This window comes from Ziziphus jujuba, chromosome 2 (assembly GCF_031755915.1).
Source record: "Ziziphus jujuba cultivar Dongzao chromosome 2, ASM3175591v1".
Lineage (NCBI taxonomy): Eukaryota > Viridiplantae > Streptophyta > Magnoliopsida > Rosales > Rhamnaceae > Ziziphus > Ziziphus jujuba.
Window position 1 is genome coordinate 10,042,305 of NC_083380.1, and position 20,088 is coordinate 10,062,392.

Genomic DNA, 20,088 nt, shown 5'->3' on the forward strand with positions numbered 1-20,088 from the left:
TGAAGGTGGAGAAGCCACACAATAATATAACTTAGTTTTGTGGAATGTGCAAAGTAAAATTACTTTTCTTTTTTTTTCTTTTTTTCAATTATCAAAACTATTTAAGGTACATCCTGATTCTAAGTTACTTCTCGAACAGCCATCTTGAAAAAGAAGGAAAACAAATTCTTCTTGATTAACTATCAAAAAGGCTTCAATTTGATTGGATGGCTAGCAATAATAATCCAGTAAAAAGAAAAAGAAAAATTATGACAACTTTTGAGTGAAAGGAAAGGAATTTCTAAACCCTTCAGCATATGGGTTGGAGAACATAATATCAGAAGTAAAATATATGAAATCCTTAACCTTATCTACTCAGAACAATTTTTTCCTTTGTTTTGCTTTGTTGGTGCACAAATCTGTGTCCTTTGAATCTAATCGCCACCTATAACCTTAATCCTACAAAACAGGGTGAACGTGCTATGGTGCCAGCTAAAAACACTTTGAACTTGTGTTTTTGAAAATGCCTAAAACCTTAATCCTAAAAGCTTATAGATTTTACCTTGAAAAAAAAAAACCCTTAATGATGTAATTTTTTTTTTTCTTGGGATACAAGAAACTTGACTCTTAATCTTAAAGGGCTAGATCACATAGAGTTTATATGAGAAAAGTAGTGTTTGAGAAAATTTTAATTTGGTGAGCTAAGTCGGCACCGCCATGATTGATATCTAAAATATTGTAGCATAATGTTTCGGCTCCTTCTAATTGGTCACATGCTTGATGAAGAAGAATGTCACGGATCTTCTTGAGAAAAGCATCGTCATAGAGTAGGTTCACTTGTCTTGGCACACATGCGCATGAAATGGCTTGGCTTGTCCAAGAGGAATGAGACCAAGAGATCCTATCTTGAATGGATGACCTTTGGATCAATTTTCATCAAAGTTTTCTTGACAGATCCGCAAAGAATGTCTCTACCCTGTGAAATGGTGTTAATGTCCAGAAGCCAGTTGGGAAGAAAGTCAGCTTGTATTCTACAGGGCTGAATTAACAATTGGTAAGGACTTGAAAAAAAAAATAAAAGGAGTTCAACCTTCTTTTATCAAGATATAGCTTTTTCCACAATGACCCAAAATTTACCATTCTAGTCTCCAATCAAACTCTACCCAAATACTTTAAAATTTGCAATTTGTACACAGAAATTTCCTCCCTCAACGTAAATTCAAAATCAAATTAAAATAAAAACAAATATATCATGCAAAATAATAAACGGTCCATCACACCACATTATTTATATATTCTTTAGATATAAGTTTTTCCACCAATAATTCTTGAATTTCTACTTTTAGACATAATCTAATGGTAAAATTGAAAGTAAACTTTTAGTTGGTTCAAAGTTCAAACCAACCTGGTTGAAAATCTCTTTCTGGTAATATTAATAAATAAAAACAATTCTAGAATATCAGATTTATTGAAAAAGCCTAGAACCTAAATCCAACAAACCCAGCCCAGAAAATCTAGCCCATAAATTTGATACTGCTAGTCAAAATACTCTAAAGTCCAACTTAACAAATCCAGTCCAAGAAGCCCAACAAGTCCAGCCCAATAAATCTGGTCCAGGAACAAAAACAACCGAGCACCGCATCACCGTATGAACAAGGTTGACGTTTTTTTTTTTTTTTTTTTTTTTGGCGCTTTTTGTTTTTGTTTTTGTTTTGTTTTTTTGTTTTTTGTTTTTTTTGTTTTTTTTTTGAGAAGATGAAAATCTAATAAAAATAAAAAAATAAAAATAAAAAGAAAATTAAAAAAAAAAAAATAAAGAAGGGCCGAGAAAATGCATCTTCTGCACCCAGCAGCAACAACAACAACAACGGCATCAACAACATTAGCGTATGGTTGCCGCTATCGTGCGCACGCTCTCAAGCGCTTCTTAACCTTCACTCTCTTCCACCGCCATTACCAACACCAACCTCCTCACCCCCTTCGTCTTATCTCTCTACGCACCGTTTTACCTCAACCGCTTATCACTCTCTCCCTCTGTCGTCGTCGGTTTCAAAATCCCACTTTCCTCACGGGAAATTGTCTCTTCTATAGGATGGAGGTAACCCTCTACCTCCCACACTCTCTCGTATTTTTCTTTACTGTCTTGCCTTCGTTTGGTTGCGGAGAAAACTCGGATAAAGAGAATTGAAAAAAAAAAGTGTTTTTGGTTGGGTTTCTAAAATTTTTTAGTGGGTTTCTGAAATTACTTCTATATTTCCTATGATTTGATGTTACTTTGTCGATTTGAATTTCGAAACCAACAGGATTGATCAGGAATTACTATTTACCATTTTTCGTTTTACATTTTTTTATAGTGGGTTTTGGTGAATTGGGTGTCTGATTCATGTTCTTACTAAGGGATTTTTCAAGAAATATATATTGAATATATATATATATATATATATATATATATATATATATATATTTGGGTTCTTAGAATGTTCTGTATCGGTGTTGATGTTGTCTGTCGATCGTTGGACAAGCATAGTTTTGATGATATTGTTGATATGAGATACCATCTTTTAGGTAATTAGGTTGTGCTGCTTTCTTGAAGTAATTTAAGAAGAACATGCCGTGGAATGCTACTAGGTGTTTCTGTGTGAACTATTTAGAGGGGTGTATTCAATTTAGAATTTGATGAATTCAAAATGAGCTATAGATGTTTAAGGATCTGAGGAATTGTTATGGAATTTTATAGAGTTTATAAGGATTTGATAAAAATACAACGAAATATTTGGATGGATTTAAGGCAGGATTTCATATTGATAATTTTCTTCGTAATGTAATTGTTAAAACAATTTCAAATCCATTAAAATTTATTATTTTTTAAAGTTTTAAAATTAATGATTTTTTTAATACCATCAGATTTTCAAAGAATTCTACAAAGTTCTAACTAAATACATTTGGATTTTAATGAACTTTTATAAATTCCATCCAAATTTGAATTAAATATCATTAGATTTGTAAATTTTTAAAGATTTTTAAAATTTTTCAAATTCTAGATTGAATATACTCCCCTTAGTATGTTTAGGAGTAATATTTATTTGCTAGTTTCCAGTGGTAACGAAGGATATCTTTTTTTTATTTTTTTGTGAATAGCAACAAGGGATATTTAGTAATGGAAATTTTTAGCAAATTTGTTAAAAATGGAGACCTTAAGTGATTGGATAGTCAAGCTGCATAATCAAAGAGTGTGAACCTTTACCACTTCTCATAGGACAGGAGTGTGACACGATCATACCCTAGGTAATGAAGTTTGTTGTGATATGACCCTATGCCTGTGCCTATCATCCCGAAAAGAAGGATTAGGACCTTATAGTAGTTGTTTATAATTGGTTCTAGTTCTTGCGGTACAAATATATATTACTAGCATGAGTAGTTGGTGTATTCAGTTCTGTATGGACTGTTTTGTGCCTGTAATTTCCAGGTAATGTTGTATGGAGTAGTTTGGACGTTCTATTTTATATTGCCAATTATTAGTGGGGCTGAACGAACCCATGTTAACGATACTTTCACTTTGAGACCGAATACTTGTCTAATGGCTTTGGAGGGACAAACTCTGCCCATAGCTGCCCCTTGTGTTGAGGCTAAGCAATTCAATGAGGTATTTACTTTGATAAAATTGAGTTCAAGTTTCCACTAAGATTTATGAATTTGTCTGCAGTTTTCCTGGTCTTGAAAGAGTTTTGACCATTTTTGGGATAAATAGCAGTGCTAATCATAGCCACTGCAATTTGCTTTCTTCAGCGTGTTGTAAAGTTGAAGAGTCTTGTTCTTTCCTCTTCTGTTCCTCTTTCTTTGTGGGTATTGTCTTCGTTTTGTATACGTGATTATATTACTTGGCTTTCTGTCCATCTTATCAGCAAATCCAATTTGTTGCTTTATATGAATTTGCAGCGGTTCTGGAGTGGAAATTCTTTAAATAAGAACAAAGCAATGGTGGAGCATTTGCAGCATTATGGAGTGATTTCATCCAAAAAGGTAGCTGAAGTGATGGAAGCTGTTGATAGGGCATTATTTGTACCTGATGGGAGCCCTCCCTATCTTGACAGCCCCATGTCTATAGGTTATAATGCCACTATTTCTGCACCTCATATGCATGCAACGTGCCTTCAATTGTTGGAGGAGAATTTGCAGCCTGGAATGCGTGCTTTAGATATTGGTTCAGGTGTGTTTTTTGCGCTGTCTGTTCACTGGTACAAACAGGTTTGGTTATTGACTCATTTGTGTTTGTTTGTACATTTACCCATAAACTTTCTTGAGGCATACTATGCCAGGTTCTTGAGGTGTTTGATTTTGTTCTACTCATGGTAATAATACAATAATTAGATGGAAGAAAAATAAACTTAGGGCAGTTTTTCCTCCTTTGTTCATGAAGATTCTGAATTCCCTTACATAAATCTTTTGTAGGGACGGGATATTTAACTGCATGTTTTGCATTGATGGTTGGACCACAAGGGCATGCAGTTGGTGTGGAACACATTCCTGAGTTGGTTTCTTCATCAATCCAGAATATTGAAAAAAGTGCGGCAGCATCATTATTGAAAGAGGGTTCTCTCCAAGTTCATGTTGGTGGTATGTAATTGGAAAACCCCTATTTTTCTTTTTGTGGTATTAAAAATATTATTGCAATTTTGTTTTTGGATTTTTTAAACATAAAACAGTACAATAACCTGGTCGAGTGGTCAGTACTAGCTATGCAAGTGGTAGAGTGAACGATATATAATTTTCTTTGATGCTTAATTAGTTTTATTTTATGTTTAATTCTTTGGCTTTATTAATTTCGACTTTCAGTCTTGTTCCTTTGCATTGTTTTCACATGTTGGAAACGTTTGGATGAATTGCCCCTTTTCCTTTTTCTCACTCTACATTCTAAATTCCCTCCTCCCTTTTTTTTTTTTTTTTTTTTTTTTTTTTTTTCCTTCCTTACTCTTTGAGCATATATTCAAATAAAGTTTTAGACGGACCTTTTCAGTGATGTCGTTGGTGCATTAATTGCCCATGTGAAATTTCTCTTATGTTAATGTAATTGAATGGCGGCAGATGGCAGGCTAGGTTGGCCAGAATTAGCACCTTATGATGCTATTCATGTTGGGGCAGCAGCTCCAGAAATCCCACAACCCCTTATCGATCAGCTGAAGCCTGGAGGCAGAATGGTGATTCCAGTGGGTAACATATTTCAAGATTTGAAGGTGGTGGACAAGAACTTGGATGGCTCTGTTAGCGTTAGGAGTGAAACTTCTGTTCGATATGTTCCTCTCACTACTCGGGACGCCCAGTTGCGAAACTACTGAGGCTGAGATATCCATCTCACTTTGTTGTTAGACTAGGAGAATGTGGAATTTATTACTGTTTTAGTTTCAAGTTTTGTACAGGCGATGTTATGGTTTTTGTTCACAGTAATGAATAACATTAGTAATTTCATAACCTATCAAATATCGTTGCAAGTTTCTTCATCATAAAATACCATTGCAAGTTCTTTTATGTCAGAGAATGTTTCAGGCTGGTCAATGACCTAATAAGATGTAGCGCTACAACATTGCCATTGTCAGTGGATCAAATTGGTAATGTACGACCCTTTAAGGTTTTAAAAAAACGTAGACGAAAAAGACAGATATTTCAGGCTATATGCCCATTAAATACAAAACTATTTCATTCTAATGACACTTCTTGCCGCAATAAATAACAATATCACACTGATGCCCCAGAAAATTCCCGAGTCAGAATTCGAATTGACATATCATTTCGTACTTAAAATTTAATTTAAAAAAAAAAAAAAAAGTAAAACATTAAATTCATCAGACATAAGAAAATGAAACGCAAAATCAACTTCTTTGAACTCATCCCAGTTCCAGTTAAAAGCGCCTTGGTCTTTCCTCTGCAACATTTACTCTGATTGCCCTCCCATCGAGACTCTGCAGGACCAAAAGACACAAATTAGATGGTTCCAAACATTTTCCTGCTATATTTGAATGATAAACTATATCAACCTAAGAATTTGATTCCTAATATTATGTTTCTCAGTTTCATGGTGTATCTTATGATTCTCATCAAAAGTCTTTAATAAACTATTTTGATACCTCCCCATTAAGAGCAGCAATGGCATCATTCATTTCAGTTTCACTGGACATTGTGACGAAGCCAAAACCACGTGAACGGCCAGTCTCCCTGTCAAAAACAACCCGAGCCTCTACTACTTTACCATGTTCACTGAAAACCTGCTCCAGCTGGGCATTATCAACATCCCATGGCAGGTTGCCAACATAGATTCTGAAACCAGGTTCAAAGACACGAGGTGGTCGTTCTGCACGTGTCCCTCTCGGAGCAGCCTTATTAACAGTCAACAGCCTTCCATCTAACTCCTATTCAAAGTAGAAAACATAATTTAAATACATACTTTAAAAAGAGAGGGGGGGGGGGGGGGGGGGCGGGGAAGAGGAACAGAGAGAGAGAGAGAGAACAACAACAACAACAACCATTTACAATTTTAGGATTATGACAAGCAAACAAAATAAAACAATAGTTTCATTACTGTAGTCCCAAGTTATGACTTATTTAGGAGGTATCACTAAACTTCATATTCTGAGTTTACAAAATGATACAACCTTCTTTTGACTGCCATAAGATTTATGGATCTTCAAATACATTGATATTGCTATCCTAGCAGCCAGTAGGAAGCTGTGACTCCCTTAAGGCTTATCACTGCAACAAACATAGTATCGGTTTGAATTTGCAGCCCTCACACTGAAACTGAGAAACACGTTTCAGCTGCTTCCAATAGTCACCTCCAGCAAAGTAACCCCCCTTAGAATCTTTGTCATTGCGAAGAGAACTGCTAATTAAGATCATACAATCCCTTTCTAAATAATAAAAACACATTCTCTTGTCATTCAAAATACTGGTTACCATGGTTCAGCTGCATATAAATCATGTATCCTCATCTCCAATTTCATAGTTAAACCTTAAATGATGTCTGTCTGCTAGAAGTAATGAAATCCGTAAACTACATATATGGGTAAATGAAGTGCCTTTAAAAATGTTAACCCATACTAGTTACAAGTTTTCATCACTTGCCAACATTTTTAGTTACAAGTTTTCATCACTTGCCAATTGCTTGTTAGGATTACCTTCTTTTACATCTGATATCCAAATTCCTCAGCACTCAAACTGCATGCAGATCAGATGTCAACTAATAACAAGTTTATACCTATGAAGGCTTTCCATCACAAGGACGAAAAATGATACATCAGAGTTGTATGATTTCAAAGAATCTGCTAATATTAACACCCAAGTTTCTAATACCCAGTACAGAAATATAACTTCATAGATGACCATTTGACCTCCTCAAGCATGTGCCACGTTGTTCATCCTCTCCACTTATATGCATTTATTCCTTTCTGTTCAATTTCAGTTTCAATTTCTTCTATTTACAATCTAAAGTATTTTCGAAATATTGCTTCATCTTTTTGTCAGTCTAAGCTAGCTACATACTATAAAGACTACAAAAGGAAAATAATAATAATAATAATAATAATAATATCTTTAAAGGGTGGGGAAAAAAAAACTTACATAACGGTTGAACATCTCCACAGCCTTATCAGATTCTTCAACAGTACTCATAGTCACGAAACCAAATCCTCGACTACGATCAGTTTCCCTATTGTAAATAACCTACAACCATAACAACCAAATAAGAAAGAAAAACAGAAACCAAAAAACAAAGAAGAAGATAACTCACCCACATATCAAACACTCACTATACCCAAAGTCATTTGGAACCCAAAAATTCAAAACTTCAAACATAAATACAATCAAAATTCACCTCAGCAATCTCCACAATTCCGGCTTTCTCGAATAACATAGCCAATTTTTCACTATCAACATCATAAGGCAAATTCCCAACAAAAATCTTAGCATCCTCTGGCGGTTCATAAACCTCTTCCTCCTCACCTCCTCCGTCGTTAAAAATCCCACCGTCACCACTCTCTCCTTCACTCTCACCGGCCCCGACGGCTGCGTCTTCGCCTTCTTCGGTATCCCAATCCGAAATACTTCCTCCAGTCTCACCCAGTTCTTGATTTTCCCATGTGGTTCGCTCTTCTTGTTCAAGGGTAGCTGTGCTGTCTTCTTCTTGTTGAGCCCAGTCTGACGTCTGGGCTACAAAGGAGACAATAGAAGAAGAATGGGTTCTCTTTCTCAGAAAGTGAAGGGGTGAAAAGAGTGCAGAAGAGTGAGAGCATGAGAAATGGAGCTTGATGGGTTTGGAAGACACTGAAAGAAATGGGTTACTAGTTTTGGTAATAAAGAAGGATGGGAGAGAGGATAAGCATGAGTCCCCCATGGACAAGGTCCTCATAATAGGTGTTGTTGCAGAAGTCATTTCTATGGCCAGGAAGAGAGAAGAGAGAGCAGGGTTTTAGAGGAAAAAGAAGAGGATAAGGAGGTAGACGATGATGAAGAAAAGGGGTTTATAGAGAGGGCGAGAAAATCAGAGACCGTACAACAAAATTATGGGCCACCTAGATTTCCATTGTCTTTTCTTTATGGGCCCATTGACCCGGCCCAGGTCCTACTAGTGAAAGTTTGTCAAGGTCAAGATTTTAGGATTTGATAAGGTTTTTTTTTTTTTTTTTTTGGGGGGTAAGTAAAAAGGTTTATAGTGGTTTGGCATACCTCTGCAGCGTGGAGTGATGAATCCATACACATCAATGTATGTTTAAGCAAAAAAATATTGGGATTCTAGTATAATTGATGGTGAAATTTGAATCTTTCTTAATCAAAAGTCGAAATTTTTATCAATGTATTTATTATATAATTTTGATTAAATATATTTAAATTTGTTAAAAAAAAATAAAATTAAAGGATTTTTTTCAATTTGTAATACCTAATTTAAAAAGCAATATAAAGCACAAAGGCTAAGCTTTTATACATATATATATATACCATTAACTTTTCATGAAATATAACTTTTTTTTTTGTTTTTTTGGGGTGTCAATTTAGAAGTCCATAGTTAGGATTATGTAAATAAATGTCAAGTTATACAAGTTGAAGATTTGGAGCAAACGATACACATTGAATTCTTGGTTTGTAATATGTATCAAATTGCTCATTTTTAAGTTAAATTCTCTTTTTTTTCCCTTCTAATAAATAACATTGAATAATATTTTAAGACTTCATTCAATTTACATTCCTTTATCCATCTCCTGTGAAAGAGAGTTTCAAGATAGAATTCATAATTTCATATTAGAAGTCTTTTGATTTCAAAAATATAAAAAGCTCAAATTTCTTTTGATTTCAAAAATATAAAAAGCTCAAATTTTGTACTAACTTGGATATAATAGGAAAGAGAGACATCCTCAACCATGTGGAATTGAAACAAAGGTTATAAATATTTACACGACTTGATGTTCGTGATATCACGATGAACACATTAACTTGTTCAAGTTATCATAATTCCAAATTTTTCATAACATAGACCACTTTGGGTTTGTACCACATAAACATTATCAGTAGACAATTTGGATTTCTTTATAATTGCAATCTCCATCAAGTTTAAAAGTCAATAAACCCTCTTTTGCATCGTAGATGAATTGCTTCTCTTTTTTATCCACTGCACAGGACCTTGGTTTTCTGTGGGAATACGCTCCAAAACGACCACATCCTCGAACTTGAATCTTTGCCATCATCAAACCAGATGAATCTTTTTTGCAGTCTAGAGATTTTATTGCTCCTCCTGAGTTGAACATGTCCACCAACCCAAGTGGAGCAAATTGAATATTGTCACCAAAAACCTGTTCATCATCAAATAATCATCTTTTAGAGACTACTACCTTTGTAAGAGACACAACACAGAGTTAGAAAATCAACAAAACTGTGACTGACCCTGATAGGAGAGACTGTGTAGATTTCACATTTTAGGGTTCCCAAGGACACTTCAAAACTTCCTTTCCTTGGCATCTTTGATAGAGATCCTGAAAAACATGAATATTGGGTGTCAGAAAACTAGTGTTTTGTTTTTGTAAGCAGAAACAAGATATTGAGAAAAAGGTAAAAACGTATTTGAGACCTGAACCAAAAGAATAAAGTGCACAATCTCCATTCCAATGTTCATCAGCAATCTCTTCAAGTGAATCAACATCTGAAGGACTGACACGGCTAGACAGAAGAACATCTGCAGATCCTTGAGGTGATTCATATTGAGCACCTGGTGTTGGTGGCCATTTCCCTGCTCTTTGGCAATTGAAAATGCCAATGATTCCAGTTAAGTTGTTCACATTCCAAATCTTCAATAGACTGCATATATGATATATGGTTCATTTGGTCATGAAAAAAAAGGGGAAAAAATGAATTTATTAAACCTGTTTCTGATCTTTCTAAACCAGATTATTAGTCTGATCAAGGGTGACCATAAATATATTACCTCTTCCCATCTATGACAGGGTCTGAGAATAAACAATCCCTAGTAGGTCGACCGGCTTTTCTAGCTCTTAGAATAGAGCCATCAGGCAGTACCAACTTTTTGATGACTTCGAAATCATGTTTTCCTGGCCTGTCACTGTAAGTATGTTACGAAAAAACAGAGGTTTAGAGGGTGAGGATATGTGGGAAACACGCAGAAAAACATTTCAAACATTTGATTTGATCTTATAAAATGGAGATCTTACTGAAAAATGAAATGTTTGGTTACTAGAAATTTTGACAAACCTCACATATATTGAGCATCCTCCCAATGCCCTTGCTGCACCATGGAAATAAGCTGTGTAATGATCACTCTGAAATAAATCAAGAAAGCCAATTAAAAAGCCATATTCATAACTTATGAAATTGTTTGAATATATCATTTTCTGCTTCAAAAAAAAGATTCAAGGGGCTAGAAAAAAGATAACTAGTTAACAATGTAAGTACAATGTCTTTGATTATTTTCTTTTTTCCTCTTCAGCAACTATTCTAAAAGACATGAAGTTGAAATCTGCTTACATAAAACTGGTCCCAATCTGGCACAACAATCTCCCCCAGAAGGAGACTGTTGAAAGCAACTGCAGCAACATGAAGAGTTTGAAATGTTGGCTCATTTGGCATGAAATCCTCTGATACTCTAGCAACTGCACCCACCTTTGAGCTGAAATCAATCACAACTCATCAAAAATCTTATATGCAGTTTAGATTTTTATGTGTAAGAAGAAGAAGAAGATTGCATCACCAAACCTGTAGATATACTCTGTGTTTAGACTCATGCAGGAAATGAGGTTATTGGCTTTGAAGTTCTTATCGACAGATTCCTCAAGTGCTTGCTGGTATTGTCTACTGAATTCAACTCTGCCCCCATAACCAGAACCCAACATTTCCACAATATTCTGAACATCCACTTTCACTCCATCTACTCCACAGCTAGCAAGGTAGCTATGCAAATCGTCATAGAAACTAAGAATCTTCGAAGGGTCGATCAAGCCAACTCCATATTTCCCCACATTCACAAGGGTGTCACAGATAACATGGGAAACATTACTACGGGAAGGCATTGGAAACTCGAGTCTGGGGTTGTATTTTCTCATCACTTTGGATCTGGGAAGTACTCCTCCCCAATAACCAACTAAAGCGTGCCATGTATATATCATTCTGTATGCATGGTGTTTTATTAGTTCTGTCTTTCAGTTTGTCATGGAACCAGAGAGCTAATTAACTTGATGTGTGAAAAAGTATATAGATTAAAAGGAAACTTAACCTTACTGCATATTTTTCTTTTAGGATTTTGATGAACTGTTGCAGATTGGTGCAGATAGTTTGTAATGAGTAAAAGTTCTTAAACTTTCTGTTCTCATCCAGACTCACTAATCTTCCAACAAACCTTTATAATAAGAAGCAAGTAAAAATGTTACAAAATACTATGCAAGATCCAAAAAAAATAAATAAATAAATAAATAATGTAAACTCTTATATGTATGTGTAGTCTCACGTGTGTTTAACAGGAATTTCTTCATCATCTTCATACAGTTCTTCTATTGTATTTTGCCATCCATCATCGATGATCAGAAATTTTGGAGCAAATCCTCCATCTGCATAACTTCATAGAAAAAGGAATATTTTCTTCATTTTATTACGGATTAATATGTGTTGCTTCCAAACATATATATTAATCTAAAGAATCAATGCAGTTGACAAGTTAGTTAGTGTTTTTTTACCATACCTTTTAAGACCCTCTTCAATTCCTTCTGGTGTGACTCGGGTATAAAATGCATCCCAGGTGCTCCATCCAAACCAATCAACGTGTTCTGGGACCTTTCAATGTAAAACTCCATTAACTAATTACTATATGTTCTTGATACTAAAATAATTGTACAGGATGCTCCTGGTTTTCCTAACCTTTTTGTTCTCTATGTGATTGAATGTACCTTTTATATTTGCTAACATCCTGCATTGGGTAACAGCAGAAAAACAGGATTAATATAATAGTTGTCATCATAAAATTGCACAGGGATTAATTCATACTATACATACATACATATATAATATATTTATTTATATATGTATATACGTACTTGATAGAATCCTTGAGGACGTTATATGGGTTGCCTCCTGAATTCATGAAAACTGTTTCCATCACCAGGGAAGTTTCCACATTTGGATCACCTAATGATGAAACCAACAGTCCACATAGTTCAGACCCAGATCAAGCGATTAAAAAGCAAAATCATATATATATAAAAATATATATATATATACATATATATATATATATATATATATATATAGAGAGAGAGAGAGAGAGAGAGAGAATGCGCATCTCCGTTCTCCATATAACAAAATCAAGAAAACTGGAAAAAAAAAATAAAATAAAACACTAACCACTTTCAACATTGAGCTCGAGCTCATTTGTAACTGTTCCTTGCAAAGAGGCCCTGAACTGTCCATCCAAAATGGGCAGTAGAAGAACGTAAAAAGTTTCTCCACCACCATTTGGCTCAGTATTACTAGTGATTTCTTCATGGACACTGGACTTGTCTCTTACTTCCAACAGAAGCATTTGAGTTTCTGCTGGAACTTGACCCCCTAATTCTCCAAAACATGGTATCATCCACCATAGTTTGAATCTGAAGAGGCAAGTAAACCTGTATCCCCTGCAGTTTCATTTCACACAATAATACTGAATGATCAAATTAAGAAAATTTATCAACATGTTTTTGGAATTTACTGAAGCCATATTGTTTTCAACTGGGTTTTCTTTAAAGGGTATTGAAATCAAACAGTTAATTCATGACTAGAAAAAGCAAGAAAACATGTAGATTGTAGAGTGGTACTGAAGAATTCGAAGAGAGAAAACATGACAAGAGCTTGAATTTTCTGAACTTGCTCCAATGAAAGCCGCTTCAGAGCCTGCAGGGGTAACAATGACATTATCCGGAACGCCAGTAAGAACAGCCTTGCCACGGATCATCAAGCTGCCATTTCCGACGCTTGGAGTTGTAGAAATTGTCATCTGTTATATACAACTCCAACTGGGTTTCTTTATTTACTTTTTTGAATGATTCAATAAACACCCAAGTGCATTTCAATTTATAGGGTACTAAAATGATGATGATGATGATGATGATGGTCATTGAATATTGACCACCGATCAATTTCCCACCTCAAGGCGCCGATCAACGAGACAAACTATTTTTATTTTATTTTTTAATATTTTGCATTGGAAATTTGGCTATGTTATTTGTCTTGATTTCACAGTGAAGGTGGCAAGTATGAGGGACGTGTCCATGAAATATACAAGTGGCTGCTCTTTGAGGACCCTCCTCCTAGCATATTGAAACTATACATTTCCTGTTGGGTTTGTCTCTATTACATGTGTTTTTCTCTGCTCTCTGATCACACTGTTTTATATAATGTTGTAATAAAGTTTTTATGAACCTCTTTAATTTTTTTTAAGAATCAACATACTTTATGTTATCTATAGACTATAAACTTTTTGAGTCTAAGAATCTACTTGGGTGAAATACAATCAACTCGTTATGACATGAATGAGTAATAATAATAATAATTTGGTTAGTTTTGGATGAGAAATAATGACACATGCCATTTTCTTGGCACTGTTTGCTTGTTTTAAAGTTGATTCTGCTTTCATAAGGATCAAAAAACTTGAATTGTGTTCTCAGACCACCATTTAGTTATATTTGTACCATATATGTGTGCCTCTAAGCAATTTTTTTTTTTAGATTAGAATATTACAAAGTTGGTGGGTTAATGTAATGTTATTGTTAAAATTTCTGCCCAAAAAAAAAAAAAAAAATTGGTTGAAGTTTACTTATAGAGATGAAACCAAAGTTGATGATACAGAACAACTCATTCAAATATATCTCTATCCAACCCATATATACTACTGTTCGATTATCATTCAAATATATCTCTATCCAACCCATATATACAACTATTTGATTACGACTCATTAGGTTCGCTTTGAATTTGTAGCACATAAATTATCAGTAGAAAATCTCAATATTTCTGAAATTGTAATCTCCTAAAAGCGTACATGTCAACAGCCCATTTTCTCCATTGTAGATGAAGACCTCCTCCTTCCTGTCCACTGCACAAGATCTTGGTTTTTTATTGGAATAAGCTCCAAAACGTCCACATCCTCGAACTTGGACCATTACCTTGTCATTTCTACAGTGTAGAGACTTGATTGCTCCACCAGAACTGTACATGTCAAGCAACCCAATTGGACCAAATCGAAGATTTTCACGAAAAACCTTCTTTCAACTAATGATAAGATTCAGTAGCACTTTTGTAAGAGTCCCAACACAAAAGGAAAAAAAAAAAAAAATATATATATATATATATATATTGGAGAAATTGTGAAGATTTCACATTGTAGAATCCCCAAGGACACTTGCTTCTATTGGCTTTCATAAAAGAGATCCTGACCCAAAAAAAAAAAAAAAAAAAAACCTTGATTTTTGGCCTTGAGAAGAAGAAATACTCTTCTCTGTCAGCAGAAACACCATATTGACAAGGCAAATTACTGAGACCTGAATTGAATCAATAAATTGCACAATATCATTACAACTTTCGTCTACAACCTCCTCAAGCAAGTCAACATCGAGAGGGCTAATACAACCCGGTATGATAAATGGTGGAGATCCTGGATCAGGTTGTAAATATTGAGCACCAGGTGTTGGTGGCCATTTTCCTGCTCTTTGGCAATTGAAAATACCAACAACTCCTGTTAACTTGTTCATGTTCCAAATATTCAATAAACTGCATTTAGAACATAGATGGTCATGAGGAAAGTGGGAAAGGTTTATATTTTGTATGCATGTTGAAAACAAGATTTTTACCCCTTCGCATCTGCAACTGGATCAGTGACTAAACAGTCTCGTGTAGGTCGACCGGCATGTCTAGCCCTTAAGATAGAGCCATCTGGTAGTACCAACTTTTTTAAGACATTGAAATTATGTTTTCCCAACTTGTCACTGCAAGGAAAAACAGAGTGGTAAAGGCAGAGGGAGAGAAAAATAAAACTATTAAGTCTTATTCAGTATGTCTTATGGCATCTAAATTAGTTTATTAGCTATACATTGATTGACTGACCTCACATAAACTGCACATCCACCCAATGCCCTTGCTGCACCATGGAAATCAGCTGTGTAATGATCAGTCTGAAATGAAAAAATATATGAAGAAAAGCCAACTAAATTTAGAAACTTATATTAATTGGCAATATGGGAATGGGATGGAATATTAAATGATTAGGTAGAGGTTTTGTTACTTACAAAGAACACATCCCTATCTGGAACAACAATTTCCCCCAAAAGGAGGCTGTTAAATGCAACTGTAGCAACATGTAGAGCTTGAAATGTTGGTTCATTGGGCAAGTAATCCTCTGATATTCTAGCAACTCCACTCATCATTGAGCTGAAAAACCAATCTCCCAACTCTTTAAAGAATCAAATATGGATCTAAATCTGCATACAACATATAGTTGAGAAACTTAACCTGTAGATGAACTCTGTGTTTAGACACATGCAGGAAATTATGTTACTGGCTTTGAAGTTCTTCATGACAGATTCGTCAAGGGCTTTCTGGTATTTCTCGGTCAATACCCAAGGTTTCCAATACATTTTGAACATCCACCCAAACTCCATCCACACCGCAACTTGCAAGGTAGCTGTGCAGATCATCATAGAAATGACCAATCATTTTGGGGTCAACTAACCCAACTCCATATTTCTCCATGGCATCGCAGAAATGGGAGGGATTACCAAACTTCGGATGTAGGAAGTACTCCTCCCCAGTAACCAACTGAAGTGTGCCATGCGTATATTCAATCTGCATGCATTCTTTTCGGTTCTCTTATGGTAAAAATCCTGACTGATAAGTGAAAAAGAAGTGCCTAGATCAAAAGCTTTTACCTTAATCCGTATTTCTCTTTTATGTTTTTGATGAAACATTTAAGATTGTTGCAGGATGATGATTCTGAGGAAAAATTCTTGAACTTATAGTTCTCCTGAAAACTTACTAATCTGCCACTATACCTAATTAAGAGAAAGTAAAGAAGTCAACGTTTTGATGCACACTATAAAAAGAATTAAGACTTTCTGCTACCGCTTTTTTCTGTTTTGTAACTTAAATGTTGCTGTCTTAGTGTTACATTTGGTCACAAAATTTTGGTAACTAAATGTTATATATGTTCAATATGTTGAAAATCACATGCAAGTTTAATGGATGTAGTCTTATCTTGATGCTTAAACATGTATGCTTGTAAGATTGTTGACTGGCATGACTCTGAAGCAGCTAACAGAATGTAGGAATCAGTTTTGATTTGGGCTATTCTTTAGGCAATAAAATAGTCAAACTGACTATGACCTTTTGTTCATGCTATTTTTTGGTACTTAACAGATATGCCTTATATGTAGCAGATTTTTCTGCAATTTAGTTTCCATTATGCTGTATAAATAGATGCTTTTTTATTCAATAAAAAAAATATGACCAAAAGCCTCAAATTATCTTGTTCTTGTTATTTTAATATCTAACAGATTGGTATCAGAGTTGTTTCTTGAGGGACCTGTGAGATTGAGTGAACCCAGACACAATTCCTAAAAACTTATCATCTATCCCTGCACAAATATAAAAACCTACAACCTATTCCTAATGGATTCATAAGTCTCATTCACTGCAATTGCACCTCCAATCTTTGATGGACAAATTATCAAATGTGGACTGTTAGAATGGAAGCTTATCTTGATGCAAATGATCTGTGGGAAGCTGTTGAACAAGTATATGAAGTTCCACCCCTACCAAACAATCCAACTGTTACACAAATCAGAACTCAGAAGGAGAGGAAGCAAAGAAATCAAAAGCAAGAGCAAGTTTATTTACAGCTGTCTCACCAACCATTTTTACCAGAATAATGACACTGAAAATAGCAAAGGAAATTTGGGACTTCTTGAAGCAAGAATATGAAGGAAATGAAAGGGTCAGAGGGATGCAAGTGCTGAATCTAATCCTAGAATTCGAGGTGCAAAAGATGAGAGCATCAGAAACAATCAAGGAATATTCTGACAGACTTCTAAGCATTGCCAACAAAGTAAGACTTCTAGGTACTGATTTTTCTGATTCTAGAATAGTTCAAAAGATCCTAGTCACAATTCCTGAAAAATTTGAGGCTCATTTCATCTTTGGAAGACTCAAAAGATCTTTCAAGCATCACCTTGGCAGAATTGTTGAACGCACTGCAAGCCTAGGAACAAAGGAGGCTTATGAGGCAAGAAGGATTTGTGGAGGGTGCTTTTCAAGCCAAATCACAGTACAACAATGGTGATAAGAACAAGAAAACAAAACAGAATAACAACAACAAACCCAGAGATTTTGAAAACAACAACAGGTAAAGTAACAACACTCAATCCTGTCCTTACTGCAAAAAAACCAATCATCCAGCAAAAAAGTGTTGGTGGAGGCCAGATGCGAGATGTCACAAATGTGGTCAGTTAGGGCATGTGAAAAAATTATGCAAGTCTCAACAGCAACAAGGAGAAGCCAAGGCTGCTGAGAATCAACCTCAAGAGGAGGAGTTGTTCATGGTATCATGCTTTGCTACTAATAACTCCACAGAAAGCTGACTTATAGATAGTGGTTGTACAAACCATATGACTTATGATCGAGAGCTTTTCAGAGAGCTTAACAAAACTGCTATCCCTAAAGTCAGAATTGGAAATGGAGCATATATTGCAGTAAAAGGAAAAGGAACAGTAGCAATTGAAGGTCACACAGGGTTTGAAATTAATTCGTGATGTTTTATATGTTCCTGAAATTAATCAAAACCTTTTGAGTGTTGCTCAGTTGCTGGAAAAAGGCTATAAGGTGCTATTTGAAGACAAAAACTGCATGATTAAAGATTCTAACGGTGGTGAGGTATTCAGAGTTCAAATGAAAGGCAAAAGCTTTGCTTTAGATTTGATAAAAGTGGAGCAGGCTGCTATACACAAAGAAGATAGCAATGAAATGCTTTGGTACAAGAGATTGGGACATTTTCATTTTGCTGCTCTATGTTTCATGAAGAAGAACAATCTTGTAGAAGGTCTGCTTGAATTAGAGGAGGAGCTTCCTACATGTGCTGCATGTCAGTATGGGAAGCAGACAAGGCTTCCTTTTCCACAAAACAAGGTCTGGAAAGTTATACAAAAGCTACAGTTAATACACATAGATGTGGGAGGACCCATAAAAACACCATCATTAAATGGCAGTAAGTATTATATTTCATTGATGATCACAGAAGAATTTGTTGCATTTATTTTATGAAGCTTAAATCTGAGGTTGCTGGCATCTTTAGGAAGTTTAAAACTTGGGTGGAAACTCGAAGTGGATACAAATGTAGGTGATCAGGTCTGATTATGGAACTGAATATACCTATGAAAAATTTAACAAGTTTTGTCAAGATGCAGGCATTGAACACCAATTGACTGCACCTTATACTCCTTAGCAGAATGGTGTTGTGGAAAGGAAAAACAGGAGAATTATGGAAATGACTAGGTGTTTGCTTCATGACAAAGGATTGCCAAAGAAATTATGGGCTGAGGCTGCAAACACATCAATTTTTTTGCTAAATAGGCTACCAACAAAAGCTTTGCCAAAAAGGACTTCATTTGAAGCATGGTATGACTACAAACTGAAATTGTTTAATCTGAAGACATTTGGTTGCTTGTGTTTTTCTTACATTCCTCAGATTAAGAGAGACAAACTGGACAAGAAAGCAAAACCCGGGATCTTTGTAGGCTATAGCTCAGTTTCAAAGGCCTACAGAAACTACTTACCACAAAGCAACAAAATAATTGTTAGCAGAGATGTCCAATTTCTTGAGTTAGACAAATGAAGTTGGGAGAATGACAAGAAGTTTCAAATTCAAGAGGAGAATAATGATGTAGATGAAGAACCTGTAAAAGGAACCAGGTCACTCTCTAACATTTATCAAAGGTGTAATGTTGCTGTAATGGAGCCTGCAGGATATGAAGAAGCTGCAATTGATCAGAAATGGATAGCGGTAATGGAGAAGGAGATCAAGATGATAGAAAAGAACCAGACATGGGAGTTGGTGGACAGACCTAAACACAAGAAAGCTATACGAGTCAAGTGGGTTTACAGGACCAAGCTCAATCCTAATGGTTCTGTGAACAAACATAAGGCAAGGCTTGTTATCAAGGGCTATGCCCAAATGTTTGGGGTAGATTTCTCTGAAACTTTTGCCCCAGTTGCCAGGTTGGACACCATAAGGATGCTACTAGCTCTTGCTACACAAAAAGGCTGGGTTATACATCAAATGGATGTCAAGTCAGCCTTTCTCAATGAAGAAGAAATTTTCATGGAGCAACCTGAAGGATTTACTGTTCAAGGACAAGAGGAAAAAGTATATCTATTGAAAAAGACCCTGTATGGTTTAAAATAGGCACCAAGGTCCTGCTACAGCAGAATTGATTTACATTTGACAAACTTAGGCTTTGAAAAGAGTCTGAGTGAATTTACCTTATATATTATATATCAAGAAGGTTGACAATGAAATACTTGTGGTATCTTTATATGTTGATGATC

At 35.3% G+C, this 20,088-nt stretch overlaps 4 protein-coding genes across 7 annotated transcripts; 1 reads left to right on the top strand and 3 right to left on the bottom strand.

The window, feature by feature from the left end:
• Positions 1 to 1,759: 1,759 nt before the first annotated feature.
• Positions 1,760 to 5,482, top strand: LOC107418240 (protein-L-isoaspartate O-methyltransferase 1). 4 transcript variants are annotated; one of them, XM_048473429.2, is made up of 5 exons: positions 1,760 to 2,077; positions 3,446 to 3,622; positions 3,916 to 4,186; positions 4,429 to 4,593; positions 5,062 to 5,482. In XM_048473429.2, the coding sequence occupies exons 1-5, from the start codon at positions 1,811 to 1,813 to the stop codon at positions 5,310 to 5,312; spliced, it is 1,131 nt and encodes a 376-aa protein (XP_048329386.1). In that variant the 5' UTR covers positions 1,760 to 1,810; the 3' UTR covers positions 5,313 to 5,482. The 4 variants fall into 4 exon arrangements, with proteins under 4 accessions (XP_048329386.1, XP_048329388.1, XP_048329390.1 ...); XM_048473433.2 differs by lacking the exon at positions 3,446 to 3,622 and adding an exon at positions 3,683 to 3,818 and having other exon boundaries at positions 1,915 to 2,077; XM_048473431.2 differs by lacking the exon at positions 3,446 to 3,622 and having other exon boundaries at positions 1,762 to 2,077.
• Positions 5,483 to 5,635: 153 nt separating this feature from the next.
• LOC107418242 (28 kDa ribonucleoprotein, chloroplastic) lies at positions 5,636 to 8,426 on the bottom strand. Its single transcript, XM_016026926.4, has 4 exons — positions 7,841 to 8,426; positions 7,588 to 7,689; positions 6,099 to 6,380; positions 5,636 to 5,933 (listed from the first exon to the last, which is right to left on the bottom strand). The coding sequence occupies exons 1-4, from the start codon at positions 8,396 to 8,398 to the stop codon at positions 5,874 to 5,876; spliced, it is 1,002 nt and encodes a 333-aa protein (XP_015882412.3). The 5' UTR covers positions 8,399 to 8,426; the 3' UTR covers positions 5,636 to 5,873.
• A 927-nt stretch (positions 8,427 to 9,353) lies between these two features.
• Positions 9,354 to 13,544, bottom strand: LOC107418208 (probable galactinol--sucrose galactosyltransferase 2). Its single transcript, XM_048473865.2, has 14 exons — positions 13,314 to 13,544; positions 12,862 to 13,133; positions 12,555 to 12,645; positions 12,379 to 12,427; positions 12,203 to 12,294; positions 11,972 to 12,079; positions 11,741 to 11,863; positions 11,224 to 11,634; positions 10,996 to 11,137; positions 10,723 to 10,790; positions 10,439 to 10,573; positions 10,085 to 10,311; positions 9,901 to 9,989; positions 9,354 to 9,809 (listed from the first exon to the last, which is right to left on the bottom strand). The coding sequence occupies exons 1-14, from the start codon at positions 13,490 to 13,492 to the stop codon at positions 9,525 to 9,527; spliced, it is 2,271 nt and encodes a 756-aa protein (XP_048329822.2). The 5' UTR covers positions 13,493 to 13,544; the 3' UTR covers positions 9,354 to 9,524.
• Positions 13,545 to 14,335: 791 nt separating this feature from the next.
• Positions 14,336 to 19,557, bottom strand: LOC112488859 (probable galactinol--sucrose galactosyltransferase 2). Its single transcript, XM_060814629.1, is given in 9 exon segments — positions 14,336 to 14,703; positions 14,956 to 15,264; positions 15,345 to 15,479; positions 15,598 to 15,665; positions 15,780 to 15,921; positions 16,003 to 16,107; positions 16,109 to 16,335; positions 16,419 to 17,316; positions 19,437 to 19,557. Coding segments are annotated over 8 exon segments (1,242 nt in total). The 5' UTR covers positions 16,458 to 17,316; positions 19,437 to 19,557; the 3' UTR covers positions 14,336 to 14,486.
• Positions 19,558 to 20,088: the final 531 nt, after the last annotated feature.

Excerpts from the sequence above, each read along its gene's own strand:
- LOC107418240 (XM_048473429.2), top strand. The coding sequence starts at position 1,811 with ATGCATCTTCTGCACCCAGCAGCAACAACAACAACAACGGCATCAACA. Across the intron at positions 2,078-3,445 it reads GTCTCTTCTATAGGATGGAG|GTAATGTTGTATGGAGTAGT; the intron begins GTAACCCTCTAC and ends TGTAATTTCCAG. Across the intron at positions 3,623-3,915 it reads AGGCTAAGCAATTCAATGAG|CGGTTCTGGAGTGGAAATTC; the intron begins GTATTTACTTTG and ends ATGAATTTGCAG.
- LOC107418208 (XM_048473865.2), bottom strand. The coding sequence starts at position 13,492 with ATGACAATTTCTACAACTCCAAGCGTCGGAAATGGCAGCTTGATGATC. Across the intron at positions 11,635-11,740 it reads AAAGAAAAATATGCAGTAAG|AATGATATATACATGGCACG; the intron begins GTTAAGTTTCCT and ends CCATGCATACAG. Across the intron at positions 9,810-9,900 it reads ACACAGTCTCTCCTATCAGG|GTTTTTGGTGACAATATTCA; the intron begins GTCAGTCACAGT and ends GATGATGAACAG.
- LOC107418242 (XM_016026926.4), bottom strand. The coding sequence starts at position 8,398 with ATGACTTCTGCAACAACACCTATTATGAGGACCTTGTCCATGGGGGAC. Across the intron at positions 7,690-7,840 it reads GAATTGTGGAGATTGCTGAG|GTTATTTACAATAGGGAAAC; the intron begins GTGAATTTTGAT and ends TTATGGTTGTAG. Across the intron at positions 5,934-6,098 it reads TTGCTGCTCTTAATGGGGAG|AGTCTCGATGGGAGGGCAAT; the intron begins GTATCAAAATAG and ends TTGGTCCTGCAG.